Raw genomic sequence first — 27,551 nt, 5'->3', positions numbered from 1 at the left:
GGCATGCAGGTACAGCAGGCGGTGAAAAAGGCGAATGGTATGCTGGCATTTATAGCGAGAGGATTCGAGTACAGGAGCAGGGAGGTACTACTGCAGTTGTACAAGGCCTTGGTGAGACCACACCTGGAGTACTGTGTGCAGTTTTGGTCCCCTAATCTGAGGAAAGACATCTTTGCCATAGAGGGAGTACAAAGAAGGTTCACCAGATTGATTCCTGGGATGGCAGGACTTTCATATGATGAAAGACTGGATGAACTGGGCTTGTACTCGTTGGAATTTAGAAGATTGAGGGGGGATCTGATTGAAACGTATAAAATCCTAAAGGGATTGGACAGGCTAGATGCAGGAAGATTGTTCCCGATGTTGGGGAAGTCCAGAACGAGGGGTCACAGTTTGAGGATAAAGGGGAAGCCTTTTAGGACTGAGATTAGGAAAAACTTCTTCAGACAGAGAGTGGTGAATCTGTGCAATTCTCTGCCACAGGAAACAGTTGAGGCCAGTTCATTGGCTATACTTAAGAGGGAGTTAGATATGGCCCTTGTGGCTAAAGGGATCAGGGGGTATGGAGGGAAGGCTGGGGCAGGGTTCTGAGTTGGATGATCAGCCATGATCATACTGAATGGCGGTGCAGGCTCGAAGGGTCAAATGGCCTACTCCTGCACCTATTTTCTATGTTTCTATGTTTAAACTCCAGTGAGTACAGACCCAGAGCCATCAAACGCAATACAGGTCGTGAACGTGACTAATGCCAGGCTAACAAAACAGACGGGGCACCGAGACATTACACTGAATTTCTCTCTTTATTGTGGTGTAATTTTTATAAAAAAAGACAAAGTTAATACGGTATACTACAGTACAGGACACCAAAGAGTGATGCCAAACGGGTGGGAGACGCCCATCTCGCATGTCTCCATCCTCCCGAAGCACATGAAGACCCCAGGCACGCTCTCTGGCCCTTAGGAGGCAAGGCCGTCGCGAAACAGCTCCCCGTGGCACCAAACTACAGCACTTGTTGGCAGCACCCTGGCTACGGCCATCTCGTGACACGGTTACTGAAAAGCAAAAGAGAACCACTGCAGATGCTCAAAACGTGAAATACAGAGAGACGGCAGCCGAATACGCTCGGCGGCTCAGGCAGCATCCCTGGTGAGGGAAGAACGGGTCAATATCGGTAATTAAACACTGAGAGAATATTACCACAACTGACCGTCCCCCTCACCGACAGGTGGGGCCTGATGTCCTGAGTGTGTCAGACTTTCTGTCCTGATTATTTAGAGATAAAGTGTGGAAAGGGCCCTTCCGGGTCTAGTTAGCCATTAACCCCCCCCACCCCCCCCGCCACCGATTTCAACCCTCGACTTATCATGGGACAATTTACCACCGTAAATAAAGGCATCCGTTAGTCTTGCGAGACCATGGATCTGCGCCTGGAAATTCTTCACTCTCCAGGGCGCAGGCCTGGGCAAGGTTGTATGGAAGACCAGCAGTTGCCCATGCTGCAAGTCTCCCCTCTCCACGACACCGATGTTGTCCAAGGGAAGGGCATTAGGACCCATACAGCTTGGCGCCGGTGTCGTCGCAGAGCACTGTGTGGTTAAGTGCCTTGCTCAAGGACACAACACGTTGCCTCAGCCAAGGCTCGAACTCACGACCTTCAGGTCGCTAGTCCAATGCCTTAACCACTTGGCCACGTGCCCACAACAACCAATTAACCTACTAACTGGTACGTCTGCGGTCTGTGGGAGGAACCTGGAGCACCCGGCGGGGAGGACGTACAAACTCGTTGGGGAGGACGCCGGGACTGATCTCCGAACTCCGACAGCCCGATCTGTGGCGGTGTCGAGCTGACCGCAATGCCACCGTGGTGCTGTGCCAGACTGTTAAAAGGAATTCGCCCATCGGCGGGAACCTGCCGCATCCCGTGAAAAGCCCGCCCGCTTCAACAGCACGCGTGGGGGCCAAGTTGGTTGGATTACACGGTACTACAAGACCGAGACGACTCAAGGACAGTGGGGCACTGCCTGAACCCGTGTGACGTGAGCTTACAGACACCTCTGGGATGAATGCTGCATGAACAGAGTCCCAGTGCCACAAAACCCGATTCCAGGTACACTGTGCACTGACGATGGAGATACAGCTTACAAGGAGATGATAAAATCGTGGTCCAGAAACCATTTGACAGTCAGCAAAGGATGACAGCTTTAATGGGTGGAAAAACACACAAGGTATTCTGCAGATGCTGGAATTCTGGGGGGAAGGGAGACAGAAACACAAGGCGATGGCTGATACCGGGAGCGGGAGGGATGAAGTAAAGAGCAGGGAAGTTGTTTGGTGAAAGGGATACAAGGCTGGAGAAGGGGGGAGTCTAATAGGAGAGGACAACGGCCACGGAAGACGGTGAGTGCTCCCGGTGTTTCATGCCGTATATCAGTGAGACCCAACGTAGAGGCCGTTTCGCCGAGCATCTACGTTCTGACCGCCACAACAAGTGGGATCTCCCGGTGGCCAACCCACTTTAATTCCACTTCCCATTCCCACTCCAACATCAGTCCATGGCCTCATCTACTGTCGTGATGAGGCCACACTCAGGTTGGAGGAACAACACCTTGTATTCCGTCTGGGTAGCCTCCAACCTGATGGCATGAACGTCGATTTCTCCAACTTCTGGTAACGGCCCACCCACTGCTTCACCATTCCCCATCCCCCTTTCCCTCTCTCACCTTATCTCCTTGCCTCCCTCCAGTGCTCCTCACCTCCCGGTATCGCCTATCACCCTGTGTTTCTCTCTCCCCGACACCCCCACCGCCTTTTAAAACTACTCCTCAGCTTTCCTCCCCCTCCAGTCCTGCCGAAGGGTCTCGCCCGATACGTCGAGTGTACTTTTCCCCCACAGACGCTGCCTGGCCTGCTGAGTTCCTCCAGTATTTTGTGTGTGTGTGTGTGTGTGTGTGTGTGTGGCCCTGGGTTTCCAGCACCCGCAGATTTCCTCTTGTTTGTGAAAGATAACATATAAATCAAATTCACTGAAAATTAGAGGCGGTTCTTAAAGCTAGCATCTTCGAAAGTGCGATTCAGGACAGTGCACTTAACAGCAACATCCCATAAACCCCGTTGTCCGTCTCTCCTGATTGATGTGTCGTCATCCAACCAGGTTTCCGCTGTCCCCTGCTCGTTCACAATCGAATTCCAGTTCTTACTCAAGAGCAAGACCTTCATCTTTGTTAAAATCCTTTGCTTCTAGGAACTCAATCATAAACAAGGCGGGGATAGCAGGAACATGATTGGTTGAGGACTATCCAATCAGGAGGGACACACATCGGGGGTATAAATACCACCGGACTAGATGCTCCCAGGCATCATCCCTGATGAAGATGGCGGATTTTGTCATCAAAACACCAGTCATTGAAAGTGGGCATGCAGGTACAGCAGGCGGTGAAAAAGGCGAATGGTATGCTGACATTCATAGCAAGAGGATTCGAGTACAGGAGCAGGGAGGTACTACTGCAGTTGTACAAGGCCTTGGTGAGACCACACCTGGACTATTGTGTGCAGTTTTGGTCCCTTAATCTGAGGAAAGACATCCTTGCCATAGAGGGAGTACAAAGAAGGTTCACCAGATTGATTCCTGGGATGGCAGGACTTTCATATGAAGAAAGACTGGATGAACTGGGCTTGTACTCGTTGGAATTTAGAAGATTGAGGGGGGATCTGATTGAAACGTATAAGATCCTAAAGGGATTGGACAGGCTAGATGCAGGAAGATAGTTCCCGATGTTGGGGAAGTCCAGAACGAGGGGTCACAGTTTGAGGATAAAGGGGAAACCTTTTAGGACCGAGATGAGGAAAAACTTCTTCACACAGAGAGTGGTGAATCTGTGGAATTCTCTGCCACAGGAAACAGTTGAGGCCAGTTCATTGGCTATATTTAAGAGGGAGTTAGATATGGCCCTTGTGGGTAAAGGGATCAGGGGGTATGGAGAGAAGGCAGGTACAGGGTTCTGAGTTGGATGAAAACCATGATCATACTGAATGGCGGTGCAGGCTCGAAGGGCCGAATGGCCTACTCCTGCACCTATGTTTCTATGAAACATCGGTTAAAATCGACACCTGTCCCCAGTTGGAAGCCCCGAGGAGAGTTTATTTGTCGTAAACGCCGGGAAGCCACCAGATCCCTTTCGTAACTAAACCCTTGTAACGTAAACAGGGAGGATTTTAACTCGAATAAAGTGTGACGACTAACTGGAATGAAATGTTTGTGTTCGTTCAGATTACTCCTTCTTTTCCTCGCCCTCCAGGGTGGGCTCCGGGAGCCCTTCCTCTGCCATCGCACTGTTGCTCTCCGTGCCAGAGGTGCTCTCGCTGGCGCCCTGCTCCACGCTGCTGTCCGTCGTGTCCGGACACCCCTCCTTGTCCTCTGGGGTCGCCGTGCTCTCCTCGCTGCTCTGCTGCGTCTCCGACGTCTCGTCGTTGCGCGGTTCATCTGGAAGTGACAACCGGGGGGGGAAGAGGTGAATCACTCCAGTCAGACACAGCCATCACTCAACGCTGCGGCTTCTGCAGAGGCTGGAAGTCCACAGCAACGCACACGCAAACACAAACACAAAATAATCTGCAGATGCTGGGGTCAAGGCAACACTCACAACACGCTGGAGGAACTCAGCAGGTCGGGCAGCATCCGTGGAAACGATCAGTCGACGTTTTGGGCTGGAACCCTTCGTCAGGACTGTAGAGGGAAGGAGCAGAGGCCCTATAAAGAAGGTGGGGGGAGGGTGGGAAGGAGAAGGTTGGAAGGTTCCAGGTGAAAAACCAGTAAGGGGAAAGATAAAGGGGTGAGGGAGGGGAGGCAGGGAGGGGATAGGCAGGAAAGGTGAAGAAGGAATAGGGGAAAACACAATGGGTAGTAGAAGGAGGCGGAACCATGAGGGAGGTGATAGGCAGCTGGGGGAGGGGGTAGAGTGACATAGGGATCGGGGAAGGGAGGGGGAGGGAATTACCAGAAGTTGGACAATTCTATGTTCATACCAAGGGGCTGGAGACTACCTAGACGGTATATGAGGTGTTGCTCCTCCAACCTGAGTTTAGCCTCATCATGGCAGTAGAGGAGGCCATGTATGGACATATCTGAATGGGAGTGGGAAGCAGAGTTGAAGTGGGTGGCTACCGGGAGATCCTGTCTGTTGTGGCTGACGGAGCGGAGGTGCTCGACGAAGCGGTCCCCCAATCTGCGTCGGGTTTCACTGATGTAGAGGAGGCCACACCGGGAGCATCGGATGCAATAGATGACCCCAACAGACTCACAAGTGAAGTGTTGCCTCACCTGGAAGGACAGTTTGGGGCCCTGAATGGTGGCAAGAGAGGAGGTGTAGGGACAGGTGTAGCACTTACACTTACAGGGATAAGTGCCAGGTGGGAGATCCATGGGGAGGGACGTGTGGACCAGGGAGTCGCGGAGGGACCGATCCCTGCGGAAAGCGGAGAGGGGTGGAGAGGGAAAGATGTGCTTAGTGGTGGGGTCCTGTTGAAGGTGGCAGAAGTTGCGGAGGATAACGTGCTGGATCCAGAGGCTGGTGGGGTGGTAGGTGAGGACAAGGGCAACTCTGTCCCTGTTGTGGTGACAGGAGGATGGGGTGGGAGCCGCAGAGGAGATGGGGGTGAGGGCATTGTTGATGACAGCAGAAGGGAAACCACGATCCTTAAAGAAAGAGGACATTTGAGATGTCCTGGAACGGAAAACCTCATCCTCGGAGCAGATGCGGCGGAGACGGAGGAACTGGGAATAGGGAATGGCACACACACACACAAAATGCTGGAGGAACTCAGCAAAATCATCTGTGAAAATGAATAAACAGCTGGCGTTTTGACCAAAACTCTTCATCAGGACCAGAAAGGAAGGGGATAGAGAAGGTTGTGGGAGAGGGGGGAAGGGGAGGGAGGAGGACAAGCTGGCGGGTGACAGGTGAGGAGGAAGGGATGAAAAAACTCGGAGGTGATCGGTGGGAAAGGCAAAGGGCTGAAGAGAAAAGGAATCGGATAGGGGATGGGAGTGGATCATGGGAGAAAGGGAACCCGGGGGGAGGAATCGGGCAGGTGTGGAGAAGAGAAGGGGGCAAGAGGGCAGCCAGATTGAGGAACTGAAGAAGAGGAGGAGGGATGGGAAGAGTTACCAGGGACATGGATTTAGAGTAGGGGCTCCCAACTTCTTTTTAATGCCATGGACCCTTACCATTAACTGAGGGGTCCATAGACCCCAGGTTGGGAGCCCCTGTTCCAGATTATATGACCACAAGACAAAGGTGCAGAACTAGGCCACTCTGCCCATCGAGCCTGCTCTGCCATTCCATCATGGCTGATCTATTAGCCTTCTCAACCCCATTCTCCGCATAACCTTTGACGCCCTGACTAATCAACAGCCTATCAAACTCCGCTTCAAATACACCCAGTGATGTGATCTCCACAGCCGCCTGTGGCGATGAATTCCACAGATTCACCACCCTCTGGCTAGAAATTCCTCATCTCTGTTCTAAAGAGACGTCTGAGGCTGTGTCCTCTCTCATCACCAACAGGAACGAGCAATTATTTATTATTTCTTTTCTTTGTATCTGCACAGCTTGTTGTCTGGTTAAACACCCAAGTTGGTGCGGTCTTTCATTTGATTCTGTTATGCTTATTATTCTATAGATTTACTGAGTTTGTCCACAAGAAAGTGAATCTCAGAGTTGGATACGTATTCTGATGACAAATGTAGTTTGAGGCACTGTTGTTGGCCAAATCAAAATGGTGACGAATTGGCACTTGCAAAGGAGACATCATGGTTGACACAGGCAAAGCCCTCACCACCAATGAGCACATCGACAAGGAGCACGGCCACAAGAAAGCAGCATCCATCATCAAGGATCTCCTAACTCTCTTCTCATTGCTGCCATCAGGAGCCTCAGGACCCACGCCACCAGGTTCAGGGACAGTAATTACCCCCTCAACCATCAGGAAGGAGGTACAGGAGCCTCAGGACCCACACCACCAGGTTCAGGAACAGTTATTACCCCCTCAACCATCAGGAAGGAGGTACAGGAGCCTCAGGACCCACACCACCAGGTTCAGGAACAGTTATTACCTCTCAACCATCAGGAAGGAGATACAGGAGCCTCAGGACCCACACCACCAGGTTCAGGAACAGTTATTACCCCCTCAACCATCAGGAAGGAAGTACAGGAGCCTGAGGACCCACAACACCAGGTTCAAGGACAGTTATTACCCCTCAACCATCAGGAAGGAGGTACAGGAGTCTCAGGTCCCACACCACCAGATTCAGGGATAGTTATTACCCCTCAACCATCAGGAAGGAGTTACAGGAGCTCAGGACCCACACCACCAGGTTCAGGGACAGTTATTACCCCTCAACCATCAGGAAGGAGGTACAGGAGCCTCAGGACCCACACCACCAGGTTCAGGAACAGTTATTACCCCTCAACCATCAGGAAGGAGGTACAGGAGCTCAGGACCCACACCACCAGGTTCAGGAACAGTTATCACCCCTCAACCATCAGGAAGGAGGTACAGGAGCCTCAGGTCCCACACCAGCAGGTTCAGCAACAGTTATTACCCCTCAACCATCAGGAAGGAGGTACAGGAGCCTCAGGTCCCACACCAGCAGGAGTACTGGGGATGGGATGGGGGGCGGGGGAGAAGAGACACACCTAGTCCTAAGTCACCAGGCAAGGTCATTTCATTCCAAACAACTGGTTTATTGATCATTACAGAATGCATCTCTGGTGCTTCCCACTCACTCTCATGTCCATCCTCCTTTTCCTAACCATGATTCCCCTCTCCCTGTCCCCCTCCCCACTCCCAGTCCACAATAGAGACCCATAACAGAATCAGGTTTATCGACACTCACGTATGTCATGAATTTTTTTTTTGTGGAAGCAGTACAGAGCAATGGATAAAATTACTACTGTACTGTGCAAAAGTGTTAGGCACCCTAGCTATAGATATGTGTCTAACACAACTGTATTTACATTTATTGTGTTTTTTAAAAATTATTGTATTCTTTATCTTATTTTGTTCTGCGTCGGATCTGGAGTAACAATTATTTTGTTCTCCTCTGCACTCGTGTACTGGAAATGACATGAAACAATCCTGAATCCCGAGGTCAATGCATCACCGTCAGCTGAGGAACGAGGCTGGCAGAGGTGATGGTGGTGGGACTGACACACTTCTCAAAATTCTGCAGATTTGAGACTAGTTCCCACAGACTGGCAGGAAATATAACCCGTACTGAAAGGTGGGGAGGATGTGGGTAAAGCAACAGGAAAAATAAAACTGTTTAGCCCAAGGGAAGATGCTGGTAACCAGGCACTTTAGCAATATAGTAATACCATTCACATGGATTAATGACAGAGACACCACGTTTGACAAATCCTTTAAGAATTTTTAATTTTTGAAACTGTAACCGGCCTAGAAGACAAGGGCACAGTTGTGTTCAGAATTTCAGAAGACCTTTGTTAAAACGCCACGCAAGAGGTCGTTTAACAAAATTAACAGCATCCGATATTGGGAGTAAATATATTAGCCTAGATTTGGGATCGGCTGGTTGGCAGAAAACAGAAAGCCAAGGGGGTAAAGTTTCCAAGTTCAAAGAATGTCGCAGTGTACGGCCGTGACATTCGTCTTCTCCACAGACAGCCACGAAACAAAGAAACTTCATGGAGCATCAACCCCCTACCCCCGCTCCTGCCCCCTCCCTTTCACAGAGATTTATTCTTAATATTATTTATTAGTTCATGATAGCTATCCGGTGGCTTCTGAACAAGCTTGAGAAACTTTGTTCACTACTGAACTATGATTCTTCGACCTACGGACTCACTTTCAGCACCCCCCCTGCTGCTCTCCGACTCTCTGACCATGCTCTCACCCAGATCCTCTTTCCTGACCCCCCACCCCACCTGTTCATTCTGCCACCTTCCCCCTTCCTTTTCCAGTCCTGGTGAGGAGACTCAGCCCGAAAGGGCAGCTGTTTATTCATTTCCATGGATGCGGCCTGACCTGCTGAGTTCCTCCGGCATTTTGGGCGTGTGTGTCTGTGTGTATGTGTCTGTATGTCTGTGAGTGTGTGTCTCTGTGTGTATGTGTCTGTATGTCTGTGAGTGTGTGTGTGTGTGTGTGTGTGTATATATGTATGTGTGAGTGTGTGTCTCTGTGTGTATGTGTCTGTATGTCTGTGAGTGTGTGTGTGTGTGTGTGTATATGTGTATGTGTGAGTGTGTGTGTCTGTGTGTATGTGTCTGTATGTCTGTGGGTGTGTGTGTCTGTGTGTATGTGTCTGTATGTCTGTGAGTGTGTGTGTGTGTGTGTGTGTATATGTGTATGTGTGAGTGTGTGTCTCTGTGTGTATGTGTCTGTATGTCTGTGAGTGTGTGTCTCTGTGTGTATGTGTCTGTATGTCTGTGAGTGTGTGTGTGTGTGTGTATATGTGTATGTGTGAGTGTGTGTCTCTGTGTGTATGTGTCTGTATGTCTGTGAGTGTGTATGTGTGTGTGTGTGTCTCTGTGTGTATGTGTCTGTATGTCTGTGAGTGTGTGTCTCTGTGTGTATGTGTCTGTATGTCTGTGAGTGTGTGTGTGTGTGTGTATATGTGTATGTGTGAGTGTGTGTCTCTGTGTGTATGTGTCTGTATGTCTGTGAGTGTGTATGTGTGTGTGTGTGTCTCTGTGTGTATGTGTCTGTATGTCTGTGAGTGTGTGTGTGTGTGTGTGTATATGTGTATGTGTGAGTGTGTGTGTCTGTGTGTATGTGTCTGTATGTCTGTGAGTGTGTGTCTCTGTGTGTATGTGTCTGTATGTCTGTGAGTGTGTGTGTGTGTGTGTGTATATGTGTATGTGTGAGTGTGTGTCTCTGTGTGTATGTGTCTGTATGTCTGTGAGTGTGTATGTGTGTGTGTGTGTCTCTGTGTGTATGTGTCTGTATGTCTGTGTGTGTGTGTGTGTGTGTGTGTGTATATGTGTATGTGTGAGTGTGTGTGTCTGTGTGTATGTGTCTGTATGTCTGTGAGTGTGTGTCTGTGTGTATGTGTCTGTATGTCTGTGAGTGTGTGTGTGTGTGTGTGTATATGTGTATGTGTGAGTGTGTGTCTCTGTGTGTATGTGTCTGTATGTCTGTGAGTGTGTGTGTGTGTGTGTGTATATGTGTATGTGTGAGTGTCTCTGTGTGTATGTGTCTGTATGTCTGTGAGTGTGTGTGTGTGTGTGTATATGTGTATGTGTGAGTGCGTGTCTGTGTGTGTGTGTGTCTGTTTTTGTGTGTGTGTGTGTGTGTGTCTCTGTGTGTGTGTGTGTGTGTGTGTGGGAGTGTGTGTGTGTGTGTCTGTATGTGTGAATGTGTCTCTGTGTCTGTGTGCGTGTGTGTGTGAGTGTGTGTCTCTCTGAGTGTGTCTGTGTGCATGTCTCTCTGTGTGTATGTGTGTGTCTGTGTGTGTGTGTATGTGTGAGTGTGTGTATGTGTGAGTGTGTCTGTGTGAGTGTGTCTGTGTGCGTGTCTCTGTCTGTGTGTGTGTCTCTGTGTGTTTTGTGTGTGTATGTGTGTGTGTCTGTGTGTGTGTTTTGTGTGTGTGTGTCTGTGTGTGTTTTGTGTGTATGTGTGAGTGTGTGTCTTTCTGTGTGTGTCTGTGTGTCTTACTTGATAACTCGTTCTCGTGACGTCATTTATCTGCACAACTCATCTTTTTTCACACATCAGCTGTTTGCCAGTCTTTGTTCATACAGACTTCCATAAATTCTATTGTATTTCTCTATTTTTTCATAAATGGCTGCAAGAAAATTAATCTCAGAGTAGTATATAGTAACATATTTAAAGGAAGTTTACAAAAATGATTCCAGGATTGAGTGGCTTGTCAGATGAAGAGCGTTTGATGGCTCTGGGCCTGTATTCACTGGAATTCAGAAGAATGAGGGGTGACCTCATTGAAGCTTATTAACTGGTGAAAGGCCTGGATAGAGTGAAAGTGGAGAGCATGGGAGAGTCTAAGACCGGAAGACACAGAGTCAGAACAGAGGGACGTCCCTTTAGAACGGAGATGAGGAGGAATTCCTTTAGCCAGAGAGTGGTGAATCTGTGGAATTCACTGCCACAGACAAACTGTGGAGGCCAAGTCTTTACCTACATCTGAGGCAGAGCCTGTGAGATAATTGATCGGTCAGGGCATGAGGGGATACTGGAAGAAGGCAGGAGATTGGGGCTGAGAGGGAAACGGATCAGACATGATGAAATAGCGGAGAAGACTCGATGGGCTGAATGGCCTAACTCTGCCCCTATATCTTATGGTCTTGTATACGTACTTTGATAGTAAATTTTACCATCAAGTATTACACTCCTACCATCAGGCTCCCGAACCAGCGTGGATAACTTCGCTCACCTCAACTCTGAGCTGATTCCACAATCTGTTAACTCACTGTCAAGGACTCTAAAACTTACTTTCTCGGCTTTATTGTATTTCTCTGTTCTACTGCGAATAGAACCATAGAAACCATAGAAACTACAGCACAGAAACAGGCCTTTTGGCCCTTCTTGGCTGTGCCGAACCATTTTCTGCCTAGTCCCAGTGACCTGCACACGGACCATATCCCTCCATACACCTCCCATCCATGTATCTGTCCAATTTATTCTTAAATGTTAAAAAAGAATCCGCATTTACCACCTCATCTGGCAGCTCATTCCATACTCCCACCACTCTCTGTGTGAAGAAGCCCCCTCTAATGTTCCCTTTAAACTTTTCCCCCCTCACCCTAAACCCATGTCCTCTGTTTTTTTTCTCTCCTTGCCTCAGTGGAAAAAGCCTGCTTGCATTCACTCTATCTATACCCATCATAATTTTATACACCTCTATCAAATCTCCCCTCATTCTTCTATGCTGCAGGGAATAAAGTCCTAACCTATTCAACCTTTCTCTGTAACTGAGTTTCTCAAGTCCCGGCAACATCCTTGTAAACCTTCTCTGCACTCTTTCAACCTTATTTATATCCTTCCTGTAATTTGGTGACCAAAACTGAACACAATACTCCAGATTCAGCCTCACCAATACCTTATACAACCTCATCATAACATTCCAGCTCTTATACCCAATACTTTGATTAATAAAGGCCAATGTACCAAAAGCTCTCTTTACGACACCACTTTTAGGAAATTTTGTATCTGTAGTCCCAGATCCCTCTGTTCCACTGCATTCCTCAGTGCCTTACCATTAACCCTGTATGTTCTACCTTGGTTTGTCCTTCCAACGTGCAAGAAAGTGAATCTCAGGGTCAAATATGGTGACGTGTACACAGCGGTAACAAAATTTACCTTGAACTTGGGTTTTCGAGTTGGAATGCTACGACTGAGGGGATAGAGATCGTTTCTGGGGGAGGTGTTCACAAGCCACACTCAGTGGCCACTTTATTAGGTACGCCTGCTCGCTAATGCAAATATCTGATCAGCCAATCACATGGCAGCAACTCAATGAATAAAAACACGCAGGCACGGTCAAAAGTTTCAGCTGTTGTTCAGATCAGACGTCAGATTGGGGGGAAGAAATGTGATCTCAGTGACTTTAACTGTGGGATGACTGCTGGTGCCAGATGGGGTGGTTTGAGTATCTCAGAAACTGCTGGATCTCCTGGGATTTTCACGCACAACGGGCTCTGGAGTTTACAGAGAATGGTGTGAAAAACAAAAAAAAAACAACACATCTGGTGAGCGGCAGTTCTGTGGGCAAAATTAGAGAGATCAGAGGAGAATGGCCGGACTGGTTCAAGCTGACAGGAAAAGATAGTAACTAGAATACCCTATGTGTTAGTATTGGTGTGCAGAAGGGCATCTCTGAACGCACAAAACACATCGAACCTTGAAATGTTTGGGCTACAGCTGCAGTAGACCATGAACATTTATCAGTAGGCCATTGTATTTGGCATCTACTAAAGTAGCCACATGCTGTATATGGTACGTACTTGGACAATAAATTTACAATTAACTTTGATTTTCTGGGAGTACAGTGACCAATTAACCCTCTAACTGGTACGACTTTGGACTGTGGGAGGAAACCCACGCGGTTTACGGGAAGGACATACAATCTCCTCGCAGGTCAGGTTGGAATAGATCTCTGAACTCTGGAATGCCTCAACCTGTGATAACGTCACATTGGTAATCATCTTCCAATGTTCTATAGATTCAGGATCAGTTCCTGTGGATTGGAGGGTGGCTAATGTTGTCCCTCTCTTCAAGAAGGGAGGAAGAGAGAAAACAGGGAATTATAGACTGGTTAGCCTGACGTCGGTGGTGGGAAAGATGCTGGAGTCAATTATAAAAGATGAAATTACAAGACATCTGGATGGCAGAAACAGGATCGGTCCGAATCAGCATGGATTTATGAAGGGGAAATCGTGTTTGACTAATCTTCTGGAATTTCTTGAGGATGTAACTATGAAAATGGACAAGGGAGAGCCAGTGGATGTAGTGTACCTGGACTTTCAGAAAGCCTTTGATAAAGCCCCACATAGGTGATTAGTGGGCAAAGTCAGGGCACATGGTATTGGGGGCAGAGTACTGACATGGACTGAAAATTGGCTGGCTGACAGAAAACAAAGCGTAGCGATTAACGGGTCCCTTTCGGAATGGCAGGCGGTGACCAGTGGGGTACCGCAGGGTTCAGTGCTGGGACCGCAGCTGTTTACAATATATATTAATGATTTAGATGAGGGAATTAAAAGTAACATTAGCAAATTTGCCAATGACGCAAAGCTGGGTGGCAGTGTGAAATGTGAGGAGGATGTTATGAGAATGCAGGGTGACTTGGACAGGCTGGGTGAGTGGGCAGATGCAGTTTAATGTGGATAAATGTGAGGTTATCCACTTTGGTGGTAAGAACAGGAAGGCAGATTACTATCTAAATGGAATCAAGTTAGGAAAAGGGGAAGCACAACCAGATCTAGGTGTTCTTGTACATCAGTCATTGAAAGCAAGCATGCAAGTACAGCAGGCAGTGAAGAAAGCTAATGGCATGCTGGCCTTCATAACAAGGGGAATTGAGCATAAGAGCAAAGAGGTCCTTCTGCAGCTGTACAGGGCCCTGGTGAGACCAAACCCGGAGTATCTTGTGCAGTTTTGGTCTCCAAATTTGAGGAAGGACATTCTTGCTATTGAGGGAGTGCAGCGTAGGTTCACAAGGTTAATTCCCGGGATGGCGGGACTGTCATATGTCGAAAGATTGGAGCGACTGGGCTTGTATATTCTGGAATTTAGAAGGCTGAGAGGGGATCTTATTGAAACATATAAGATTATTAAGGGATTGGACACGCTGGAGGCAGGAAGCATGTTCCCGCTGATGGGTGAGTCCAGAACCAGAGGCCACAGTTTAAGAATTAGGGGTAGGCCATTTAGAAAGGAATTGAGGAAAAACTTTTTCACCCAGAGAGTGGTGGATATATGGAATGCTCTGCCCCAGAAGGCTGTGGAGGCCAAGTCTCTAGATGCTTTCAAAAAAGAGATGAATAGAGCTCTTAAAGGTAGCGGAATCAAAGGTTATGGGGATAAGGCAGGAACTGGATACTGATTGTGGATGATCAGCCATGATCACAGTGAATGGCGGTGCTGGCTCGAAGGGCTGAATGGCCTACTCCTGCACCTATTGTCTATTGTCTAACCACACCTGACACCCGATACTGCATCTTACCGTTGTAATTAGCACACAGGAATGTCCAGAACATCAACATCGTTCAATCTGTGAAAAACTACACATACAGACTGACAAACAACCAGTATGTAAAATAAATTAAGTCGTGCCAATTATGTAAAAAAAAATCAGAATTTCCTCTTGTGGGGGAGTCGAGGAACAGGGGGCACAGCCTCAGAATAGAGGGACGTCCCTTCAGAACAGAGATGAGGAGGAATTTCTCTAGCCAGAGGGTGGTGAATCTGTAGAGGACAAGTCATTGGGTGTATTTACAGCGGAGGTTCATAGGTTCTTGATTAGTCAGAGTGTCAAAGGTTACGGGAGAATGGGACAGAGAGTGAGGTTAAATCAGCCATGATGGAATGGCAGAGATTTGATGGGCCAAATGGCTCAAGTCTTCCCCTACCATGATCTTCAATAAATAACTCTGAGAACACGAGTTGTAGAGTCCTTGAAAGTGAGCCTGTAGTTTGTGGGATGGCTTCAGTGTTGAGGTGAATGAAGTTATCCCCTCTGGTTCAGGAGCCTGATGGTTGAGGGGTAATAACTGTTCCTGAACCTGGTGGTGTGGGTCCTGAGGCTCCTGTACCTCCTTCCTGATGGTTGAGGGGTAATAACTGTTCCTGAACCTGGTGGTGTGGGTCCTGAGGCTCCTGTACTTCCTTCCTGATGGTTGAGGGGTAATAACTGTTCCTGAACCTGGTGGTGTGGGTCCTGAGGCTCCTGTACCTCCTTCCTGATGGTTGAGGGGTAATAACTGTTCCTGATCCTGGTGGTGTGAGTCCTGAGGCTCCTGTACCTCCTTCCTGATGGTTGAGGGGTAATAACTGTTCCTGAACCTGGTGGTGTGGGTCCTGAGGCTCCTGTACCTCCTTCCTGATGGTTGAGGGGTAATAACTGTCCCTGAACCTGGTGGTGTGGGTCCTGAGGCTCCTGTACTTCCTTCCTGATGGTTGAGGGGTAATAACTGTTCCTGAACCTGGTGGTGTGGGTCCTGAGGCTCCTGTACCTCCTTTCTGATGGTTGAGGGGTAATAACTGTTCCTGAACCTGGAAGTGTGGGTCCTGAGGCTCCTGTACCTCCTTTCTGATGGTTCAGGGGTAATAACTGTTCCTGAACGTGGTGGTGTGGGTCCTGAGGCTCCCGTACCTCCTTCCTGATGGTTGAGGGGTAGTAACTGTCCCTGAACTCGGTGGTGTGGGTCCTGAGACTCCCGTACCTCCTTCCTGATGGTTGAGGGGGTAATAACTGTCCCTGAACTCGGTGGTGTGGGTCCTGAGGCTCCCGTACCTCCTTCCTGATGGTTGAGGGGGTAATAACTGTTCCTGAAACTAGTGGTGTGGGTCCTGAGGCTCCCGTACCTCCTTCCTGATGGTTGAGGGGGTAATAACTGTTCCTGAACTCGGTGTGTGGGTCCTGAGGCTCCTGTACTTCCTTCCTGATGGTTAAGGGGTAATAACTGTTCCTGAACCTGGTGGTTTGTGTCCTGAGGCTCCTGTACCTCCTTCCTGATGGTTAAGGGGTAATAACTGTTCCTGAACCTGGTGGTGTGAGTCCTGAGGCTCCTGTACCTCCTTCCTGATGGTTGAGGGGTAATAACTGTCCCTGAACCTGGTGGTGTGGGTCCTGAGGCTCCTATACCTCCTTCCTGATGGTTGAGGGATAATAACTGTTCCTGAACCTGGTGGTGTGAGTCCTGAGGCTCCTGTACCCCCTTCCTGATGGTTGAGGGGTAATAACTGTTCCTGAACCTGGTGGTGTGGGTCCTGAGGCTCCTGTACCCCCTTCCTGATGGTTGAGGGGTAATAACTGTTCCTGAATCTGGTGGTGTGGGTCCTGAGGCTCCTGTACCACCTTCCTGATGGTTGAGGGGTAATAACTGTCCCTGAACCTGGTGGTGTGGGTCCTGAGGCTCCTGTACCTCCTTCCTGATGGCAGCAGTAAGAGGAGAGCACGGTGGGGGTGGGGGGTGGGGTTCTGAAACCACGGGAACAGGTGGTGGACGGTCGTACGAGCAGCCGGTGCAGATCACAAGTCCTGGTGATGCGACCACTGACGCCAGGCAGACAATCTCTGAAGAGTATTGATAATGGCTGGGGGGCGGGGGGCACTCGTCTTGTAAGAAACACCGCCCAGAATAAGGCGATGGCAAATCAGTTTTATAGAATAATTTGCCAGGAATAATCATGGTCGTGGCCACAGACACAGCACATAAAGAACTAACGAACGACACTGTGGGCCGCTGGGCTACGCTACTTTCTGAGTTGAGAACTCGAGCTACCTGAACTGAAAGCACCCTATTCAAGACAGGAGCGGTCTCCATGCTCAAAGCACCCGACTAGAGACGCCTTTCTCCACAGGCTCATCCAATTGGAGTCAGGAGTCACAGAATCAAGGAGCAACACGCTAAATGACACTTTTAAGTCACAGATTAAGGAGGAAAAGAATTTAAAACCTGTATTTAGAGGCAGAGGATGGTGACGGGCACTTACGGCCCAACAAGCTACTCCACCAAGCAACCCACCTATTTAACCCTAGCCTCACCACAGGACAATTCACAATGACCAATTAACCTACGAACCGGTATGTCTATGGACCGTGGGAGGGAACCAGAGCACCCGGAGAGATTTGGATGAAAGCAGCGGGAATCGAACTCAGGTCGCTGGCCCGGTGTTAATCGCTGTGCTCCCAAGGCCTTCGGCAATTTTGCTTGGGGTCAGAAAGGCACTGAGCTTTGGGGTTGGGTGTTCTCCAGCACCACTATCAAAAGCTGGGCACACCTGCCCCTCAGTTCTAGGCGGCCCAGCGAGAGTTCGACGGCCAGAGTTAAGTCCCAATCGATTCGAGAGGCAAGGGGGCCATGAAAAGTGAGGTTAAAGGGTCAGCACAACTCCGTGGGCCAAAAGATCTGCACTGCGCTGTGCTTCATTTACATTCTAAGATAAACACAGCATGAATTACAGCAGGTTTTGCAAAAAAATAGGGTGGAAAGTGTATCGACTGGCAGTTGGCAGAGTTTGCAGCTGGACTAGATCCAAATTAAATCTGCAGATCACTAGTTACAACTAGTTTTCTGTAACAAATTCAGCTTGAATTAATTCAGTGACATTCTCAGCGTTCCCCGCCCACCACCTGACCTTTTTCTGCATGTTTTCAGTTCCCACGTAGAGACTGAAGCAGGCAGCCAAGATAATCAGGTGGTATATCGTTCACCCGTACGAAATGGGCGATCGTGGTCTTTCCGTGACCACGACTGTTCTTTGCAAATTTTTCTACAAAAGTGGTTTGCCATCGTCTTCTTCTGGGCAGTGTGTCTTTACAAGACGGGTGACCCCGGCCATTATCAATACTCTTCAGAGATTGTCTGCCTGGCGTCGGTGGTCACATCACCAGGACCTGCGATCTGCACCGGCTGCTCGTACGACCGTCCACCAGCTGCTCCCACGGCTTCACCTGACCCTGATCGGGGGGCTAAGCAGGTGCTACACCTCGCCCAAGGGTGACCTGTATGCTAGCGGAGGGAAAGGGCACCTCACACCTCCTTTGGGAGATTTTAGTACTGAGTACAAACTGAAATCAGAATCAGGATCATTAGCACTGACACATGGCATTTATAGCGAGAGGATTCGAGTACAGGAGCAGGGAGGTACTACTGCAGTTGTACAAGGCCTTGGTGAGACCACACCTGGAGTATTGTGTGCAGTTTTGGTCCCCTAATCTGAGGAAAGACATCTTTGCCATAGAGGGAGTACAAAGAAGGTTCACCAGATTGATTCCTGGGATGGCAGGACTTTCATATGAAGAAAGACTGGATGAACTGGGCTTGTACTCGTTGGAATTTAGAAGATTGAGGGGGGGATCTGATTGAAACGTATAAAATCCTAAAGGGATTGGACAGGCTAGATGCAGGAAGATTGTTCCCGATGTTGGGGAAGTCCAGAATGAGGGGTCACAGTTTGAGGATAGAGGGGAAGCCTTTTAGGACAGAGATTAGGAAAAACTTCTTCACACAGAGAGTGGTGAATCTGTGGAATTCTCTGCCACAGGAAACTGTTGAGGCCCGCCCCAGCCTTCCCTCCATACCCCCGATCCCTTTAGGCACAAGGGCCATATCTAACTCCCTCTTAAATTCATTGGCTATATTTAAGAGGGAGTTAGATATGGCCCTTGTGCCTAAAGGGATCGGGGGTATGGAGGGAAGGCTGGGGCGGGGTTCTGAGTTGGATGATTAGCCATGATCATAATAAATGGCGGTGCAGGCTCGAAGGGCCGAATGGCCTACTCCTGCACCTATTTTCTATCTTTCTATGTCATGAATTTTGCTGATTTGTGCCAGCAGTACCACAGTACTCCATGGATGGACACAAATAATACTCCCCCCAATTATTTTTATAGCCTCGCAGCACTTAAAATGTTTTCTTTCAGGTATCGTGCATACCATGAGTATTTCGGATAAAAATTGAAAAATCATACACTTTCGATTTTACATTACTAATTGAAGGGTAGAATGAAAAAAAGTACAACGAAGAAAATCCTTCACCTTTCGCAAACATTTTCTAGCTGGGTGGCAACGAAGGCTGTGCGCGGGGGGCGTTACGGTCACAGCGCGACCGTGCACAGGCACAGCTGTGAGGGGACAGCGGTCCCAAGCCCGGCTGCGAGGAGGAGGAGGAGGAGGAGGAGGAGGGTTGGGCACGGGGCCAGCAACCCCATCCCGTTTTAAAGAAAAACCCCAACGTTACAGAAGTGCTGATGGAAGCTCCGAAGACAGGCGGGTCATTGCAGGGCTGACGGATCTAAGAAGTACAGAGCAATGTATGAAATGTTTAAAATAAGTTTGTGCCAAAAGTAAGGGAGTGTTCATGGTCTCTTCATAAACCTGACAGCGGAAGGGAAGAAGCTGTTCCTAAAATATTGACTGCGCGTCTTCCTCTGGCAGAAGAATTGCGGTCACTTCAGTCGAGTATGGTGTTTTCCGAAGGGGGCTGTCTATTTGTGGGTACTCAGGCAGCGGTAGAGGTTAATCAGGGATCCACGTTTTCTGGTGCCGTGTGGGCCAGAGTGAGTGGCTGGGCCTCCCAGTCGCTCGCTCTCTCCTTTCGCAACCGCCGCGCTCACTGCGGAGTGGCAGGCCTCGCGCTCAGCTGCCGCAGCTCCCCTCCAGGGTAGGAGGTGTACTCGGGCTCCTGCACCTCCCGCCCGATGGTAGTGGTGAAGGACGAAATGTCCGTAAGACCACAAGAAATGGGAGCAGAATTAGGCCACTCAGCCCATCGAGTCCGCCCCGCCATTTCATCAGGACTGATCATTTTCCCCCTCTCAGCCCCAATCTCCTGCCTTGTCTCTGTAACTTCTCACACCCTGACTCATTAAGAAGCTATCAACCTCTGTTCCAAATACATCCAATGACTTGGCCTCCGCAGCCGCCTATGGCAATGAATTCCACAGATTCACAACCTCTGGCCGAAGAAATTCCTCCTCATCTCTGTTCTAAATGGACGTCCCTCTATTCTGAGGCTGTGTCTTCTGGTCCTAGACTCCCCCACTATAGGAAACATCCTCTCCACATCCACTCTATCTGTGTCCTCTGGTCCTAGACTCCCCCCACTATAGGAAACATCCTTTCCACATCCACTCTGTCTGTGTCCTCTGGTCCTAGACTCCCCCACTATAGGAAACATCCTCTCCACATCCACTCTATCTGTGTCTTCTGGTCCTAGACTCCCCCACTATAGGAAACATCCTCTCCACACCCACTCTATCTGTGTCCTCTGGTCCTAGACTCCCCCCACCATAGGAAACATCCTCTCCACATCCACTCTGTCTGTGTCCTCTGGTCCTAGACTCCCCCACTATAGGAAACATCCTCTCCACATCCACTCTGTCTGTGTCCTCTGGTCCAAGACTCCCCCACTATAGGAAACATCCTCTCCACATCCACTCTATCTGTGTCCTCTGGTCCTAGACTCCCCCACTACAGGAAACATCCTCTCCACATCCACTCTATCTGTGCCCTCTGGTCCTAGACTCCCCCCACTATAGGAAACATCCTCTCCACATCGACTCTGTCTGTGTCCTCTGGTCCTAGACTCCCCCCACTATAGGAAACATCCTCTCCACATCGACTCTGTCTGTGTCCTCTGGTCCTAGACTCCCCCACTATAGGAAACATCCTTTCCACATCCACTCTATCTGTGTCTTCTGGTCCTAGACTCCCCCACTATAGGAAACATCCTCTCCACATCCACTCTATCTGTGTCCTCTGGTCCTAGACTCCCCCACTATAGGAAACATCCTCTCCACATCCACTCTATCTGTGCCCTCTGGTCCTAGACTCCCCCACCATAGGAAACATCCTCTCCACATCCACTCTGTCTGTGTTCTCTGGTCCTAGACTCCCCCACTATAGGAAACATCCTCTCCACATCCACTCTGTCTGTGTCCTCTGGTCCTAGACTCCCCCACTATAGGAAACATCCTCTCCACATCCATTCTATCTGTGTCTTCTGGTCCTAGACTCCCCCACTATAGGAAACATCCTCTCCACATCCACTCTATCTGTGTCCTCTGGTCCTAGACCCCCCCCACCATAGGAAACATCCTCTCCACATCCACTCTGTCTGTGTCCTCTGGTCCTAGACTCCCCCACTATAGGAAACATCCTCTCCACATCCACTCTGTCTGTGTCCTCTGGTCCAAGACTCCCCCACTATAGGAAACATCCTCTCCACATCCACTCTATCTGTGTCCTCTGGTCCTAGACTCCCCCACTACAGGAAACATCCTCTCCACATCCACTCTATCTGTGCCCTCTGGTCCTAGACTCCCCCACTATAGGAAACATCCTCTCCACATCGACTCTGTCTGTGTCCTCTGGTCCTAGACTCCCCCCACTATAGGAAACATCCTCTCCACATCGACTCTGTCTGTGTCCTCTGGTCCTAGACTCCCCCACTATGGGAAACATCCTCTCCACATCCACTCTATCTGTGTCTTCTGGTCCTAGACCCCCCCCCACCATAGGAAACATCCTCTCCACATCCACTCTGTCTGTGTCCTCTGGTCCTAGACTCCCCCACTATAGGAAACATCCTCTCCACATCCACTCTGTCTGTGTCCTCTGGTCCTAGACTCCCCCACTATAGGAAACATCCTCTCCACATCCACTCTATCTGTGCCCTCTGGTCCTAGACTCCCCCACTACAGGAAACATCCTCTCCACATCCACTCTATCTGTGTCCTCTGGTCCTAGACTCCCCCACTATAGGAAACATCCTCTCCACATCCACTCTGTCTGTGTCCTCTGGTCCTAGACTCCCCCACTATAGGAAACATCCTCTCCACATCCACTCTATCTGTGTCCTCTGGTCCTAGACTCCCCCACTATAGGAAACATCCTCTCCACATCCACTCTGTCTGTGTCCTCTGGTCCTAGACTCCCCCACTATAGGAAACATCCTCTCCACATCCACTCTATCTGTGTCCTCTGGTCCTAGACCCCCCCACCATAGGAAACATCCTCTCCACATCCACTCTGTCTGTGTCCTCTGGTCCTAGACCCCCCCACCATAGGAAACATCCTCTCCACATCCACTCTGTCTGTGTCCTCTGGTCCTAGACTCCCCCACTATCGGAAACATCCTCTCCACATCCACTCTATCTGTGCCCTCTGGTCCTAGACTCCCCCACTATAGGAAACATCCTCTCCACATCCACTCTGTCTGTGTCCTCGGGTCCTAGACTCCCCCCACTATAGGAAACATCCTCTCCACATCCACTCTGTCTGTGTCCTCTGGTCCTAGACTCCCCCACCATAGGAAACATCCTCTCCACATCCACTCTGTCTGTGTCCTCTGGTCCTAGACTCCCCCACTATAGGAAACATCCTCTCCACATCCACTCTATCTGTGTCCTCTGGTCCTAGACTCCCCCACTATGGGAAACACCCTCTCCACATCCACTCTATCTGTGTCCTCTGGTCCTAGACTCCCCCCACTATAGGAAACATCCTCTCCACATCCACTCTATCTGTGCCCTCTGGTCCTAGACTCCCCCCACTATAGGAAACATCCTCTCCACATCCACTCTATCTGTGTCCTCTGGTCCTAGACTCCCCCACTATGGGAAACACCCTCTCCACATCCACTCTATCTGTGTCCTCTGGTCCTTGACTCCCCCACCATAGGAAACATCCTCTCCACATCCACTCTAACTGTGTCCTCTGGTCCTAGACTCCCCCACTATAGGAAACATCCTCTCCACATCCACTCTATCTGTGTCCTCTGGTCCTAGACTCCCCCACCATAGGAAACAAACTCTCCACGCCCACTCTATCTGGGCCCTTCAATATTCAATAGGTGTCAATGAGTAGGGGGCCCAGAGCCCTCAGTACTCCTGAAATGTTAACACTTTCATTCCCGATACCACTCTCGTGAACCTCCTCTGGAATCCCTTCAATGTCAGCACACCGTTTCTCAGATAAGGGGCCCGACACCACTCGCACTAGATAGTCCGTGAGGCCTCCCAGACTGCCTCAGCACTACAACGTTGTTTTCATATACTAAACCCCTCAAAATGAATGGCCCCGGGTGTTGAGGGTCCCCAATGATGGACACCGCCTGTTTGAGGTGGACATGGTGGACATCTGTTCGAGACGGAGCCAACCGAGTTTATAGCCTTTGGTGGCTTTTACTGATTCTGTGCAGGGGTGCCTCTGGACCAGACAGTAAAGCAGCAGAACTGAGCACGATATGAGAAATGTGTCCAACAAAGCTTCTTGATCAATATTTCGAGGGATCTACAAGAGTGGGCGTCCTCGTGGGGAATGAGGCACCGCAGAAGTGACTGTCGGTCCAAAGACCACAACTCTGTAAGTTTTAAAACAGTTGGGGGTAAGGATGAGACAGGTTCCTGAACTGGGGCGGAGGAAACTTCAAAGCCGTCAGTGGTTATCTGTGCGACCTGGCGTTTTGGCAGTACCCCAAAGGATTTGGCGAACTAGACTCTCTGGAGCCCAGCTTGTGGCCGCGACAGTCATTGCCGGGGTGGCTTTGGGCCGGACTGAAGTGACGGGGCTCGAGCCAAAGTGTGAAAAACACCAGATGATGCTTGGGCGAGTTCAGCACTCAGCCAGATTGAAAAGACTACGGCGTTGAGGGTGAGGGCAAAGGACGAATTCAGTTCACAACTCCGGGGCCACTTACCCACCTTAGCACTGAACTGACAGGGCAGCTGTGGACCCACTTTTGTGGGCTTGGCAGTTCATGTCGTCTGTGTCATTTACTTGTTTTGTTTTGTTACTGTTGGCATTTGTTCTCTTTTCACACACAGGATACATCACGTCTTTGTGGTGTGGGTTTTTTTTTCCCCTGTGGTTTCTGTTGTGTGTTTTATTTTGTGGCTGTTGACAAGATGACAATTCTCAAAGTTGTGTAAGGCATACAGAGTTTGACAATTCACCTGCTTTGAATTGCGGATGAATAATTCTCCTCTGGCTTTCACTGGGTGAGACTGTTTGCAGAGAAAGGCAAGCCTGCCAGGTGTCAAGAGTTCAGGGCCTGTATGTTCCTGTCAGGGTAAAGGGCAAAGCCTGACTTATACTTCTGTGTCAACGCGTCGTCGTTAAGTTCTGCGTCGCCGCAAACCCTACGCCAGAGCCTGCGTTGCTGCGACGCGCACCTCTCCCAAAATGTAACCGCGCGTCGCGGCAATGCAGACCGTAAGAACTGTGATTGGTCTGCTTGGTAGCATCGCATTTCCCCCTGCACTGCAGTAGCTTCCCATTGGGCGACTGAAGGGCAGTGCTTTCCATAAAGCTTCACAGACCTCCGAAATTACGGAGAACACATTTCGCTTTGACGAGAAAAGACGCTCGCTTCTTGTTTACCCCGAGGAAGACTGCCATGACCACGGAGCCTCGCGCGGGCAGGTGCGTGCGCGAATTGCAGAGCGACACAGACACACCAACGCGCGAGTATAAATGCTCACATCGTGTGCAAGTCACTTGCGTAGGTTACGGCGTCGAGTTCACGCAGAAGTATACATCAGGCTTAAGACTGACAAGATTCGACAACCCTGGTTGTAAAGACATATTGACAATGGATTAGGAACAGCTTCCTCCCCTCCACCATTACATTTCTGGAAGGACTACCTCACTACCTTATTGCTCTTTCTGCACTACTACTGTAAAGGCAGATTTATACTTGTGCAGGAGCCTACGCAAGTGCGCTACGCCGTTGTGAGCATTTATACTTGTGCGTTGGTGTGTCTGCGTCGCTCTGCGATTCACCGCCAAAACGCTCGTTGGCGGTGGGGTTTCTGTGCCACTGTGTTGAAACTCAACACGAAGAAACCCAAACTTCAGACAATGGCGACTGAAACTGAAGGGGGGTGAATATTCTGGGCTTGTCCGGCCACTGAGAGACACGGACGAGGAAATGCATTTCAAATATTTTCGGATGTCAGCAGTTAGATTTGACGATTTGGTTTGTCGTCTCCAACCATTAATATCGCATCAGTGTACGCGCAGTGACTGGCAATCACCATTCGAGGTTTAGCTTCAGGTGGAAGTCAACAGGCTGTAGCAGCTGGCTACAAACTGGCGTCAAGCACAGGGAGATCTGTAAAGCTTTATGGAAAGCATTACAGCCAGAGTTCCTTCCCTGCCCTTCAGTCGCCCAGTGGGAAGCTATTGCAGAGTCGGAGGAAATGCGACGCTACCAAGCAGACCAATCACAGTTGTTGCAGTCTGCGACACCGCGACACGTAGTTACATTTTGGGAGGGGTGCGCGTTAGGCTACGGCGTGGGGTTTGCGTAGAGTACAGCGTAGGGTACACGGCTACGCCGTACATTTGACACACAAGTATAAATCAGCCTCAAGACAGGAGGGAACGAATTCCACAGATTCACCTCTGTCTGGCTAAAGAAATTCCTCCTCGTCTCTATTTTGAATGGACGTCCCTCTGTTCTGAGGCTGTGCCACTGGTATGGAAACAGCAATACCCTTGAACGGAAAATCCTACAAAAAAATAGTGAAATGGCCCAGTAACAGAGCAAAGCCCTTCCCACCACGAAGCACTGTCGCGGGCAAGCAGCGTCCATCACCAAAGACAAGAGGGTGCAAAGAGAGAGATCTAAAAAGCCCATCAATTTAGCTTCTTCACTCAGAGGGTGGTGCGCATTTAAAGTCAACTGCCAGGAATAGCGGCTGAAGTCAGATTTTTTTTTTTAAGGCATCCGTTAGTCTTGCGAGACCATGGATCTGCGCCTGGAAAGTCTTCACTCACCAGGGCGCAGGCCTGGGCAAGGTTGTATGGAAGACCGGCAGTTGCCCATGCTGCAAGTCTCCCCTCTCCATGACACCGATGTTGTCCAAGGGAAGGGCATTCGGACCCATACAGCTTGGCACCGGTGTCGTCGCAGAGCAATGTGTGGTTAAGTGCCTTGCTCAAGGACACAACACGTCCCCTCGACTGGGGCTCGAACTCACAACTTTCAGGTCGCTAGTCCAATGCCTTAACCACTTGGCCACGTGCCCACACTAGTAGACAGATAAGCAAGGTTTAGAGCAGGGGTTCCCAACCTGGGGTGCACAGATGCCTCGGGTAATGGTCAGGGCCCATGTCGGACACCCCTGATTTAAAAACCATCTAAGTAAGTCCGTGGATGGGAGAGGTTTAAGGGGGTCTTGGGCCAAACGTGGGCAGATGGAAACTAACTAACTCAGGCCAGGGGACCCGTTTCCCTGCTCTCTGTCTATGGCCTCTGGCACTGCGGGCCCTCTAGGACCGCTCTGCAAGGGTGGCATTTTGTCATCGACACGTTTCCAAATTTGTAACTAATCCAGACATCCTGTTGAAACAGTGCGCAGTCTGGGTCTGACAAGACAGAGCCTGAAGAACAGGTCACGACTGAACAGAATCTGAGAACATTCCAAGATAAACACAGCGCTTAGATTCATTCAAAAGATCTAGACTAAAAAACAAATCTCTTCAAGCTGTAATAAGGTTTTCCAGCAGCAGTGTCCGAACTGTTATCAACAAGACGCTGTAGGTCATGAAGCCTCATGCCACCTGTCACTCTGTGAGCCGCACACCACAAACTTGGAGCAAAGGAACATGCTCATTCCAACCATCTCCGAACGCGACTCAATTAAGATCACAGGGAAAAAAAAACCTTCTCTGCACCTGTCTGGTAAATGCAAACTAAAACCTGGGGCAGGACCGAACACTTATACCATTTGTTTACAACTTTTTTGTGGATCACTGGTGTTGTGGAATGCCTAACACACACAGACACACAAAAATGCCGGAGGAACTCGGCAGGTCAGGCAGAGGAATGGGAATGCTCTGTAAACCACAGAACCAAAGGGCTAAGCAGACGTGCAGTCTGGCAATGAAATAGGCAGCCGGATGGGGAATTAGAAGCAACACGCACAAGATGCTGCAGGAACTCAGTGGGTCGCTGGAAGTGAATGAGCAGTTGGCGCTTCGGGCCGAGACTGGAGAGGAAGGGGGAGGAAGCCAGACTAAGGTGGTGGGGAGAGGGGAAAGTGGGGGGGGGGGGGTTGATAGGCAAGACCAGAGGAGGGGGGAGGTGGAAAAGGCGAAGGGCTGAAGGAGGAGGATTCTGACAGGGGGGGGAGACCATGGGGAAAAAGGGAAGGAGGAGGGGCACCAGAGGGAGGAGGTGGGACAGGTGAGTGGGTAACCGGAATGGGGAATGGAAAAATGGGGGGTGAAATTAGCAGAAGAAAATCGATATTCATACCATCAGGTTGGAGACTACCCCGCTAGTATACCAGACATTGCTCCTCCAACCTCAGAGTGGCCTCATCCAGTCCCGATGAAAGG

At 49.7% G+C, this 27,551-nt stretch overlaps 1 protein-coding gene across 8 annotated transcripts in view; it reads right to left on the bottom strand.

Moving 5' to 3' along the window:
- Window positions 1-786: 786 nt before the first annotated feature.
- The window catches only part of smarce1 (SWI/SNF related, matrix associated, actin dependent regulator of chromatin, subfamily e, member 1), a 145,446-nt gene continuing 118,681 nt past the window's right edge, over window positions 787-27,551 (bottom strand). For all 8 annotated transcript variants that reach the window (XM_063037647.1, XM_063037651.1, XM_063037649.1 and 5 more), the window contains 2 exons: window positions 4,241-4,480; window positions 787-1,052 (listed from right to left, as the gene is read on the bottom strand). In XM_063037647.1, coding sequence (XP_062893717.1) covers window positions 4,269-4,480 — 212 coding nt within the window. In that variant the 3' untranslated portion in view covers window positions 787-1,052; window positions 4,241-4,268. The remainder of the gene's footprint in view (window positions 1,053-4,240; window positions 4,481-27,551) is intronic.

The sequence above is a fragment of the Mobula hypostoma genome, chromosome X1 (genome assembly GCF_963921235.1).
Source record: "Mobula hypostoma chromosome X1, sMobHyp1.1, whole genome shotgun sequence".
Taxonomy (NCBI): domain Eukaryota; kingdom Metazoa; phylum Chordata; class Chondrichthyes; order Myliobatiformes; family Myliobatidae; genus Mobula; species Mobula hypostoma.
This window is presented reverse-complemented; position numbering and strand designations above follow the sequence as displayed.